This window comes from Pelodiscus sinensis, chromosome 1 (assembly GCF_049634645.1).
Source record: "Pelodiscus sinensis isolate JC-2024 chromosome 1, ASM4963464v1, whole genome shotgun sequence".
Classification (NCBI taxonomy): Eukaryota; Metazoa; Chordata; order Testudines; family Trionychidae; genus Pelodiscus; species Pelodiscus sinensis.
In genome coordinates, this window is record NC_134711.1 from 301,972,351 (window position 1) to 301,984,359 (window position 12,009).

Below are 12,009 nucleotides of genomic sequence, written 5' to 3' on the forward strand. Positions count from 1 at the left end.
GTTCATCCCTATTTAGGGAAGGACCTAGGCAAGTGTTTTAAGTGCCTCTCAATCAAAACTACAGTCAGTGGGAGATAGCAATGCTAACACCTTGTAAGATTGAGCCCATAGTATAAGCTGTCAAAGTACATACATGTGAGAATGCAAACTAGTACAATAGGACCTTGTTAAATGACCTGATGGTCCATCATATTTTACTCCAGAAAGGTCATCAGCCTTCACATCTCAAAACATGGATTAACACACTTCTCTGATCACATAATCAGGAAGTTCAATATAGGTCTGTGATCAGCATTTAAAATATGCATTTACTGTTAAGAACTATACCCTGCATCTGTTGTGCCTTTCATCCAGGATCTCAAAGCTCTTCACTAGCATTAATTAAGCCTTCCAGTACCTATGTAAAGCAGGTATTATTTTACTTGTTTAACAAATGACTAAATTGCAGCACTAGAAGTTGGAGTGATTTGCCAACTAGCAAAATCAGTGACTGTTTCACAAACATAACTTTTTCCTGGCTTATAGTCCCCCTGCTCTATGTGATATTTCTAAATGGGAAATAACACATTGATAGTGTATGAGAACCCAAGTAAAATAGCATTCACTTCTTCGGTATTAAAGGTAAACTCAGCTTTCCACCTTATGTCTCAAAGCCCTCCTTTGACAATAGTGTATATGTAAAGTACACAGGCATTTATGACCTCCCATTGTAGTCAACTTATGCAGTGCATCTGCTTGATCACTTTATATTGCTTTGTTTACCATCATTCTTCTGTAGATTCTTCAGGGGATTGATTTTCTTGCATATCCATAAATCACCTAGCACACATTTTTTAAATAATCAGTACATAATAGATAGTGGTTTTTCTTGTAGTCAATGTGTATGATTCTTCCAGTGATGGGTATCAGTGGTGCACATGGTTTATATGCATACATGCAGTGGCATAATAAGACTTTTGTGGGTGTGATCTCTAACCTATATCTTTGAAAACATCCAGGTTGGTGCATCATGTAACCCAGGATGAATAAAATAGGAACCAGGAGTTAGAGGGCACCTCAGCATTCTAAGGAGAATCTAATGTGTTTCTGAGGCTGTAAGTGAGAGAGGCTAGCTGAACAAGCCGTCTGTCTGCTGTGTCATGGAGAAAAGATTAAAAAGTGGAGCTGTTCTGTGCTGTTTAAACCAGTCTGTGCCACTGGCCTAAAACCAAGTACAGTGGATTAACTTTGAGTTGAGACTGACAAATCTGGACAGAAAAAGACTCCTAGAAGAAGTATAGTAACATAGCAAAATACAGGACTATGTAGCACTTTAAAGACTAACAAGATGGTTTATTAGATGATGAGCTTTCGTGGTTCTTCCTCAGTGGGTCTGGCCCACGAAAGCTCATCATCTAATAAACCATCTTCTTAGTCTTTAAAGTGCTACATAGTCCTGTATTTTGCTTCAGCTACACCAGACTAACACAGCTACATTTCTATTACTATAGTAACATAGACATTATTAAGTGGAAAATGAGCTGTTTGATGTTCTCTTTTGTCACCTCTACAGTTTAGCCACCTGGCCGTTTGGGGAAGCATGCTGCTCTGGTTGGTGTTCTTCGGTGTCTACTCTGCCATCTGGCCCGCCATTCCCATTGCACCAGACATGCTTGGACAGGTTAGTTTTTCATGCTTGATTTAGGAAAGGTTGGTGAATGGGCTTTCTGACCGCAGCCTTTTGTCTTCAATTCCAGTACAGGGAAAGTAGTATTTGTAGTAAGAAGACTAGAATTGTCAACAATACTAGGAAAGTAGTATTATTGGCAGTGCTCATGCAGCATTAGGATGTAAAGGAAGCACCTTCAGTGAGTGCACCTAAGCTTTTATTAAAACACCCCTGCAAGTATTACAATTTTGCAACAGTAATTAAAACCTATGAGTTTGGCTCTCAGAGTCACGGTACATGCTGTAGATCTCTATGGACTTGGGTGGGACTGGGCCTTGGCTCTTCATTAATACAGTTTGGACCTCCCTGGTCTGATACTGTTGCAATCTAAATGGTTGTGAATGAGAGAATTTGCTGGACCAGGGGAGGTTCCCCTGCCATTGGCCCCCAAGTCCATTGCTGGCAGGCTGCCCCAGGAAGCAACCAGCCTTATGCTTCCCTTCTCCCCCTCCCCCAACCTGGCAGGACTGCTTGCCCAGCTGCTGCTAGCTCCCTGGGCAGCCCAGGCTCCAGTTCCTGCCTTGGGACTCTGGCTCTGCTTGCCATGGGCTGCTGCAGGGCTCCATCTCTGGCTCCAGCCCTGTGCTCCCATGGGGCTACCGCGGGGCCATGGCCCCACACTTCATTGGGCTTCTGCGGGGCTCTGGCTCCAGCCCCATACTCCATGGGGCTGCCAGGGGACTCTAACCCTTGTCCCATGCTGCCCCCAAGTTGCCTCCCTGTTGCCCTGTTGCCCTTGCCCCTGGCTGGCCCTCCAGCCCTTAGGCTTCCGGGTTCTCTGGTCCAAGAGCATCCATGGTCCTGCAGACCACGGATGTTGCCGGATCAGAGAGTGCCAGTTTTCAGAGGTGCAATCTGTACTGTCTTTGGGAGATTTCTGGGTAATAAAGGTTTGACAGAACGCCAAACAAAAATTTAATATTTTTAAAAAAATGTAGGTTATGTATTTCCTCTATTCATGTTCTTCATTTTCTACAATGCCTTCCCTGTAACTTGTTAAAAAGAAAGCAGAGAATGTACCTGAAAACAATTGAGGATTGGTCAGAAATAGAAGGGAAACTTCTGTGTTATGGGTCCCCTGACAATATTAATGGAGTTCTGGATTTGTTCCTTCAATGTCAGTGATTGCAGGGAATGCAATTCACTTTTCAGTGTCATTATTTCAACCTGTGGTGAACAGAGAGTATTAAGCCTGTCAAAAACCTCTTCTGTGAGAGTATTTAGAAAAGGAGCCTCCTTGGAAATGAGCAGTCAGTAAATAGTGATAGAAATGTAGCCGTGTTAGTCTGGTGTAGCTGAAACAAAATACAGGACTATGTAGCACTTTAAAGACTAACAAGATGGTTCATTAGGTGATGAGCTTTCGTGGGCCAGACCCACTTCCTCAGATCAAATTGTGGAAGAAAATTGTCACAACCATATATACCAAAGGATACAATTTAAAAAATGAACACATATGAAAAGGACAAATCAAATTTCAGAACAGAAGGGGGATGGGGGGGAGGTAAATGTCTGTGAGCTAATGATATTAGAGGTGATAATTGGGGAAGCTATCTTTGTAATGGGTAAGATAATTAATGTCTTTGTTTAAACTTATGCTTAATTTTGACACTAGCTCACAGACATTTACCTTCTCCCCTCTTATCCCCCTTCTGTTCTGAAATTTGATTTGTCCTTTTCATATGTGTTCATTTTTTTAAATTGTATCCTTTGGTATATATGGTTGTGACAATTTTCTTCCACTATTTGATCTGAGGAAGTGGGTCTGGCCCACGAAAGCTCATTACCTAATGAACCATCTTGTTAGTCTTTAAAGTGCTACATAGTCCTGTTTTTTGTTTCAGTCAGTAAATAGTCTGTAAAATACTACTCCAAGCAAACTCCAGTGCAATCAGAGTAAGGGTATGTCTAGACTACATGCCTCTGTCGCCAGAGGCATGTAGATTAGGCTACACGGCATAGGAAAATGAAGCGGCGATTTAAATAATCGCCACTTTGTTTAAATTTAAATGGCTGCTGTGCATAGCTCATCAGCTGTTTGTCAGCTCAGCGTGCTAGTCTGGACGCTCCGTGATCGATATCAAAGGCATTTGTCGACCACCCCGGTAAATCTCATCCCACGAGGTATAACAGGGTGGTCAACAAATGCCTTTGATGTCGACCGCGGAGTGTCCAGACTAGCGTGCTGAGCCAACAAACAGCTGATTGGCTCAGCGCGGCAGCCATTTTAATTTAAATGAAGCTGCAATTATTTAAATCGCCGCTTCATTTTCCTACGCCGGGGAGCCTAATCTACATGCCTCTGTTGCCAGAGGCATGTAGTCTAGACATACCCCAGGTTACTGGAAAAGATGCTCTTACAGCAAGTTTGGAGTTACCTTTACATTTGTAAAGATGCCATTGTTTATAGAGAAGAGGAAAAGGCAAACTGAGAATGGTTATAATAGTGGATATAAGCACATTGATTTTTATAAAATGTCATCTTTGCACATCAGAAAATAAGAAACGCAAAGCACTCGTGAACTTAATGATTTGTAACTTTGCTTATCACATAATTCCATATAGTAAATGAGTAATTCTGGCATCATTCTGTTTCCATTTGGTTCTGGGTCTAATAAATATTTCATTATATTGTGGTAGAATGCAAAGGAAAATGGAGATTATAGTAGATTATCATAGACAGCTTTCTAAAGCAAGGGGAGAGAATGACAGTTGACAGGAAGGGATCAGCCATCATATGACGGACAGAGACAATATCAAATTCCTTTGATAGTATTTCATAAAATCCTCAGTGTGTTTCACAGTGCACATTTGCATCAGCAACTCTAATTCACATTTTCATAAATTAGGCTGAAATTTTATTTAGTCTCATATCCAACCATGAATAATTTTTGCAGTCTAGAACTGCAGATTCGTAGGCTACATCTAGACAGCGGTGCTATTTCAGGATACCAGAAGTATCCCGAAATAGCTATTCTTCATCTTTAAATGCGCCTGTTATTTCTAAATAGATTTTGAAATAACGGGTGCGCTATTCCAGCGTCCCTGTAACTCTTGTTCCACAAGGAGTAACAGACATTTTGGAATAGCTCTTTATTTAGATCGAAATAAAATATGCAATTTGGGGAGCTACAGGTGTGGTGTAGATGCACCCCTAATGTCACTATTAATTTGTCAGTATTTTTTAAGCACAAGTTTCAAAGTAAACTATCCCACATAGTAGAAAGCTTGGACTCCAGAGTTCAGTTCCAAAATTCAGTGATTTTTTTAGAACTTCTTCTACTGAAATAGCAAAACAAAACAAAAAGACCATGGCTGAAATTCACGTTAACCACAATGTAACCCAGAGGTCCCAGAAAACTAATGTATTTTATTTTTGCTTGAATACTTTCTAGAAAATGTTTTTCTACTTAAGCCATGTTATTTTATACTCTTTGGTTTTCCAGAACAAATGATGGCTTGAGATACGACATTAATCTCTTGCTGGGGGTAAAACAATACTAATTCTCATGGAGAGCGCAACATTTACTTTGTGAGTGATTGAGTGAGATCATGAATGTAGTCCGATACTTGCATAGCTGTTCTTAGATCAGTAATCAGCTATCAGAGACATTATGGAGTTGTTCATCATCCTAGCAAGGGTATAAGAGCTTTGTGCGGAAAAGGGAGTAATGTAATATAATGGATGATTTCAGCATAAAATTTAATTTAAACTGTACCACTGTGTCAAAGTGTTATCCTATTTTTGCTGTCTAGTTTGTATGCTTTGAAGGGAGAGAAGGTGAAAAAGAGGGGTTTTTTTACCTCTGGAAACTAATGGAAGGACTCCTAAGATGGAGGAAGATTCTGTAGAACTTGCATTAATTTGCACAGAGGTAATTTGTTGCATAATAAGCTGGGACCATTCAAGGCCACATTCTGTAAAATAAATTGCCTCTTTTCTTCCAGACTATTTAAAATATGCCTTTGTTCTAACTCTTTTCCTATTTGCAATATAAATAATTAAGATGTGTTGAAGTCGTGTGGCACAGTAAAAAGTATATGGTTTGTTTTTAAATCTCTTTTATTCAAGTGTTTCTAGTTGTTTAAATAAATTAATTTTCAAAATGTAACACTGCTCACAAAATGTTATAGCACTTAAAAGCAGCTTAGTTCCTTATTACTATAGTGTCCATAACAACCAGTGCATCCCACCACAAGTCAAAATATGCTGTGCAAAGCATTTTATTCCATCTATTCACCAAATGTCTGCATGGAGTCTCAGATATTTAAGCATCTGAAAAGATGCATTGTTTCTGCTGGGGTTTATTAGACTATTGAATAAGTATTTCTTTCTCTTGTTCATTACATTTGGAGAATTCTTATATGGGAAAAATGCAGGTTTTTCCTTGAGGGTAAAGGAAAGTAACTACTAGAATTAAAGAGTTATCCTCTGCTGTCAGAGACCTGTTTCTTTTGTTTCATTTAATGCATTTCATAATACAGTAAAAATCCCAGTGTAACTTAATGTAAATTTTCCAATAATAAAATACATTAAGCACTTTGAAAATTAAGTAGAAATTCTTTGGTAGCTTTTTGGTGGTCTTTTTTTTAATCCAGTGCATTATTTCCCTAAACAATACTAGAAGTAGGAGTAGAAGTCTACACAACCAAAGGCCTTTAAAATTATTTGACAGAGGTGTCCTCAACCTGGCCCCCCTTGTTTTTGTGAGTCTCATTTTTTTTTTAATTTGGTTGGGTTTTCTCCAGCGAGGTAGTACAGAGGAAAGAAAGGGATCTACAATCTTTGCCTCCACATAGTGAGTTGTTCACATATGCCAGTTTGGAGTAGCTATTTGTTAATGAAAACTTCTGCAAACAGAGCATACTGCCAGGGCCAGCCCAACTACATAGACAGACTAGGTTATCGTCTGGGGCATGAGGTTTTAAGGGATGCAAAATTAGATGGAAGTGAATTTTTTCTCTACAGTATTTAAAAAATACTAATATGTTACTTCTTATAAATGAAAGTATCAATTATTGTACTTGTAAAACAGTGTATCACAGCCATGTCAGAAGTTGAGTTATATTTTTTATTTCACATTGTGGAGCATGGCTGCGTATGTAAATACAGTTAAAATGGGTCACGGCATAGCTCCAAAAGAGTGCTGTCGGGGGTAGGGTCTCACAGTTCAGTCATTCTCAATAGCCCAGGGTTGTCCAGTCATACAGTTGAGTCAGTGTTGTTGTGAAGGTCGGTCAGCGATCTACAACAGCGGTTCTACTGTCTTACAAGCCATGATCCTGAGAGCATTGTACCCACAAAGAATTTGTATTGTGCTAGACTTGAGAAATTTGGTAAGAGGTTTTAACGAGATTATAGAAAGAGAATCACAAGTACTTGTAAGATTAAGATTGTGTGTTTATTGTAGACTATTGTGTTAGGATTAATGAAAAGTAGAAAAAAATCACTTACAATTTTTATTTTTATTTTTACATTGTTCATTTCAAATGCCAAGTAAATAAAGGTAAAATTTCATTCTAGATGTCTCATTTTTCTCTCTGTTAAATGAGAAGCCTAAAATCACAGTTCACCTAGGGAGCCGAAAACCTTTAGGCCACACCTATACATTGAGTCACTGAGTGCCAATCTGATCCCTTCTCCCTCTTGGTATGTGGAACACATTGCCTCAAGATATTATTGAAACCAGTAGTTTTTTATATTTATATATAAATATGTACATTATAATGTACATAATATGGGCTTGATGGTGCCATTACAAAGGTCCATTACAGAGCCCTGGGAAAGATTTGTTGTGTTCTACTGAGTTCCTTTTTGAGCTGCAGCTAATGATGCTCTGTGTGGCCAAGTGCATCGTGGTGCGGGGCTATAGCCTTGCCTATTTCCTACCCCTTTTGGGGTGCATGGTACCGTAAAAAGAATAGGGATAAGGAATAATTCTGCCTGTCCCTTTCCTGGGTTACTTAAATGGATTTGTCAGGTGGGGAGACTGTTTTTGCCCTTTCTGTTCAGTGAGTGCCAGACATAAAGTCAAGGCAAGCTTTAGCCATCTATTATATATTAGTAAAAGTTAGTTTGTCTATGTATCTGTCTGTCATTCCATGTGCCTGCCTATTTGTTCAAGAGCTCCTCCTAAATGACAAGAGCTAGGACTGCCAAATTTGGTCTGCACTTCCATTTATTACTTAAAGCAAGGTCAGGGTTTGGTTGTGCCAGGAAAATGGGATCTGCTTGGAATGGGGTCGCGTCTCATAAAATGTACAGAAAAGAGACGGAAACACCAGACAGGTGAAAGGGGCTGGTTGGAATTGTGCCATCCCCTGCCACCAGCTCTCCATTCAGAACTGCCCTAGCCCCAAGCCTCCCACCCTTCAGGTACCTTTAGGGAAAGTGAGGGGGCTGCAGTCCCTCTCCTCCTCCCCCATTTGTACAGGGGCGCATAAAACTATACAGAAAAGAGACAGAATCACCACGGAGGTGAAAGGCACTGGCTGGGGGTGCTCCCTCCACCCCTGATCCAGGACTTCCCCAGCTCTGAGCATCTCACCCCACCCCACTCCCAGGACTCCATTAGGAAGGGCAGGGGGGATGAAGCTCCACCACCCCCCGATTCGAAAGGGCACAGTTTGCTGCATTCCTCACTCTGGATGGGGAGCTAGGGGCAGTTGAACTTGGACCTGCCCCCACCCAGCTGTTCCCACTGGAGCTGTAGCAGCCATGGAGAGGCACTTCTCACCTGGCCCTGAGCTGCTGTGATGAGGGAGGGCTAGGGTTGTCCTCTCTCCCCAGGGCAGCCTGTGTACTGAACCCCGTATCTGCAGTCCCACCCCGTATCTGCATTCCCACCCCAACGATTCAAATGAAGCATGGACATTTTCATTTTATTTTCCAAAAAATAAGAATCAATTGTGTTAAGGACCTGAGCAACACTAGGTAAATATTCTAGTATGTAAATAAGAATAACATGTGTTTGCTCTGACTAGAATAAAAATATATTGAGCCTCAGGACTGAATCTGAATACCAGCTGGGCTCAAGAATCCCCCTACCTTCTCTTCCCATATTATGGTCCTGCATTGTTAAATGCTTTATGGGCGGTTTACGCTTTTCTCAGAAGCATCTGGAATTAGCCATTGATAGAACACAATACTACTTATCTGTTCTGGTTTGATAGTTCCTTTATTTCCCCCTCTCTGTATAAACACCTTCTGTTGGTCTTTGCCTCATTAATTTTGTCTAAAGGCGCAAAGGTAATTTGAATTATACATAAACCTCATTGTCCATATTTTCTTTTTCTTTAAAAAATCAAAATAAAAAAAACATTGTGCTGTGGTTAGTCTGAAGAGTTAAGCATTTAAGGTGGATGAGGATTTTTTTTAGTGTTTTTGGTTTGTTTGGGGGGTTTTGCTGGGTAACATGTATGCAGTAATGTCTAAGACATCTGATTTAAGTATTGTTTTGACTTAGACCACAATATGTTGATTATGGATCAGCATTACTAATGTCTTCCACACTTGAGGCTTTCAGCCCTCCCAGAAGTTGGAAGAGCCAAAGTTAGCACTGCATTTAAGATTCAAGTTATTTTTGTGAAAATCTGCTTCTAGCTTCTAATGCATCTTGCCCCTTCCTAGGTTCTTCTTACCATTTCTTTTGTCAAGATGAGACTCACTGATCTCTTAACCAAAGTCATTTTTTGTAATCATCAGTCCTACTTTTGGTTAATGAAACTAGCAACAAATCAGGCCACTCCACTGCACTTCTGTGTGAGTTTTGAGAGGTGATTATTAGCTCTTATGGCAAGCTTTTATTTCTCTTTCCTGATGTTGTCTACTTTGCTTTCAGCAAGACACCTCTTGAGCTAAGTTGAGTACGATCCTAGGTCAAACATTTCTGTCAGATAACTTCTTGGTTCATATATAGTGCTTTCAGAAAGAGTTTCAGGATAGTGTTTGACACGGGGTGCTCCACTCACCCCTAGTCTGGTGTCTCCTCTCAGCCATTCTGGGAATTAGCTCATCAGATCACCCTTCATCACTCTGTCTCTCTGGTCTGCAGCCCCTCACTCCGGAAACCATAACCTCTCTTCATGACTCAGCTTTCTAGCCAGGTTAATCAGTGTTTTCCTATTCACTGCTTCAGGTGCCACTCTTTCGGTGGCTGGTAGGGGACCCTAGGCCTGCGCTCTACTTTAGGCAGTCCATGGACCAGGGCGAAGGGAATTGATTCCAGTCAGGTTCAGTTGCGCTGGAATAGGCAAAGCCTATTCCAGTCTGTGGACCCTCAATCCAGCAGTTCTAGACTTTGCTCTTCCAGCTTCACAGCCCCTTCCCTGAACTGTTTCCTACATTTCTGGTACCTTCCCCACTCTCCTCCTCTGGGGTATAGTACTGGTTTTGCTTTGAGGTTAGTGCTAGTGTGTTTTGAAACACTATAGTGGAGACCCCTGTTCATCTCCATGCTGCACCTTTGATTCATGCTAAACCAGGTTCTTCTCACTTGCAGGAGCTCATTTTCCTTTCCTGTTCTTGTTCTCTGAGCATGATCTACCTACCCCCAACTCTCATCAATCCTCTACTTTTGTGTAAAAGAAAGCAAAGCACAGCTTGGCTGGCCAGTCCTGTAAAGTTTTAGAAGAACTTGTTGGTCATGTGACCAGTCATTTGACCAAAATTTGGTCTGCATATGGCTCATAGCTACTTGAGGGAGTCTGTATTCATGTTAAAGTGTGTGAAAAGGGGAGCTCACACAAAAGAGCAGCCCGGTTTTCAGTGCAGCATAATTTGCAGTACTTCAATGATCATGTTAAACAGGCTGCCCATTACTACCCTTTACATGGGGAGGCTGGGGCCAGGCACCACTCGCACTCTGGGACCTAGAGGACTGCTCTCTACATCCTTCCGGGGCTGGGGAAGACTGTGGCTGCCCACTGCCTGCCCTCCCTCCCCACTCCATGCTCCTGCTGGGACCTAGGAAAGCTGGGGCCATGCACCACCTGCCCTTCCTCCTCCCCTGAGCTTCCGGGCTGGGAGAGAAGGCTGGGACTGTGCCCTGCCCACTGGGGGAGGAGTGGCCTGCCCCTACAGTGGGGGGCTTCCATGAAGTCCTGGTGGGAATGGCTGTGGCTAGGGGCTTGCCTCTCCAGCCCTTAGCCCCACTGTCCAGAATCACTCACTCGTTACATTGTGGTGTGGTTTCAGTCTGTGGAAATTCCTCATTCAGATGTTAGTCAGAAATCAGACTTCTGCCTGCAGATGGAAGTCCACATGATTGTTGATCTTGTTTGTTTTTATAATTATGTGCAAGGGTCTCCATTACACTTGATGTGGTTTTGGAACTTATTCTTTTTCTGGAATTTTGGCCTGTGCTTTGGGCAGAAAATAAATTAAAGTAGGGTAATAAAGTATGCATACCTCTTTTAAACATCTGTTTAGGAAATGGCTTCGTTATTTTTTGATCCCTCAATGACTTTATAAGCGAATCTGCCAGTGTGGGTCTCTGATGTTGTCATGCTATAGGACGTGCCAAAAAAAAAAAAAAAAAAAGAGATCAATAAAATGAAACGGCAATATGTTTTTAAAAGGGCATATTGTAAATGTGAAATTATCTGAATAAACATGCACACCATGAAAAGGTTTCCTATAAACAAGAATACCTCTTCTACCCATTGGCAACTCATCAGCAAATCTCTCCTGGGTATTTCTTAAAGTTGTAGAATAAATTGGTTGCTCATATGAATTTAATCCTTCTGGAGATCTTAAAGCTGTTACATTCATGCAGCTGTACCTAAAGTTGTGTCAAGTTTTCCCATATGAACCTGTATTCATGGATTTAAACTTTGGCTATTAAAATTTACCTTGGTCTGAGAATTGGCAACATTCAGCCAAATATTAAGTCAGGCTTACTCTGACTTTGAATTTTGCTTGTGCACATTTTCCTTGCTCAGTTTTTTAACTGCAAAATCTAAGGCCACTTTTTGAAAATGTGACTTACTCGATCAACCAGGAGCAACTTCTCTTAAAATCTGGGAAAGTTCAGCATGTTAGAAGGTAAAGAAAGTAAATGGGCAGTGGGTTATGTAGGTTGGGGGAGTCCTTGCTTCCCCCAAAAAAGTTGCCACACCCATGCTCCACTCTGTGCTGGCCAGGTCCCCCATGTTTATGACTTCTCTCCAGTTCCTCTGTGCTCCAGGGGGGCTATGGCAGGAGTGGAAGGCATAGGGCTTCAGGTAGGAGGGGCGGGGTTGGGAGCTAGCCTCCCCCAGCCTAGGGTTCACCTGCCACCCATGAATATAAAGCTATAAAT

General features: G+C 41.4%; 1 protein-coding gene across 1 annotated transcript in view; it reads left to right on the forward strand.

Annotated features, from left to right (window-relative positions):
- Window positions 1-12,009, forward strand: part of ATP8A2 (ATPase phospholipid transporting 8A2) — a 558,954-nt gene that overhangs the window by 407,083 nt on the left and 139,862 nt on the right. The window contains exon 32 of the mRNA XM_014581486.3: window positions 1,553-1,660. Coding sequence (XP_014436972.2) covers window positions 1,553-1,660 — 108 coding nt within the window. The remainder of the gene's footprint in view (window positions 1-1,552; window positions 1,661-12,009) is intronic.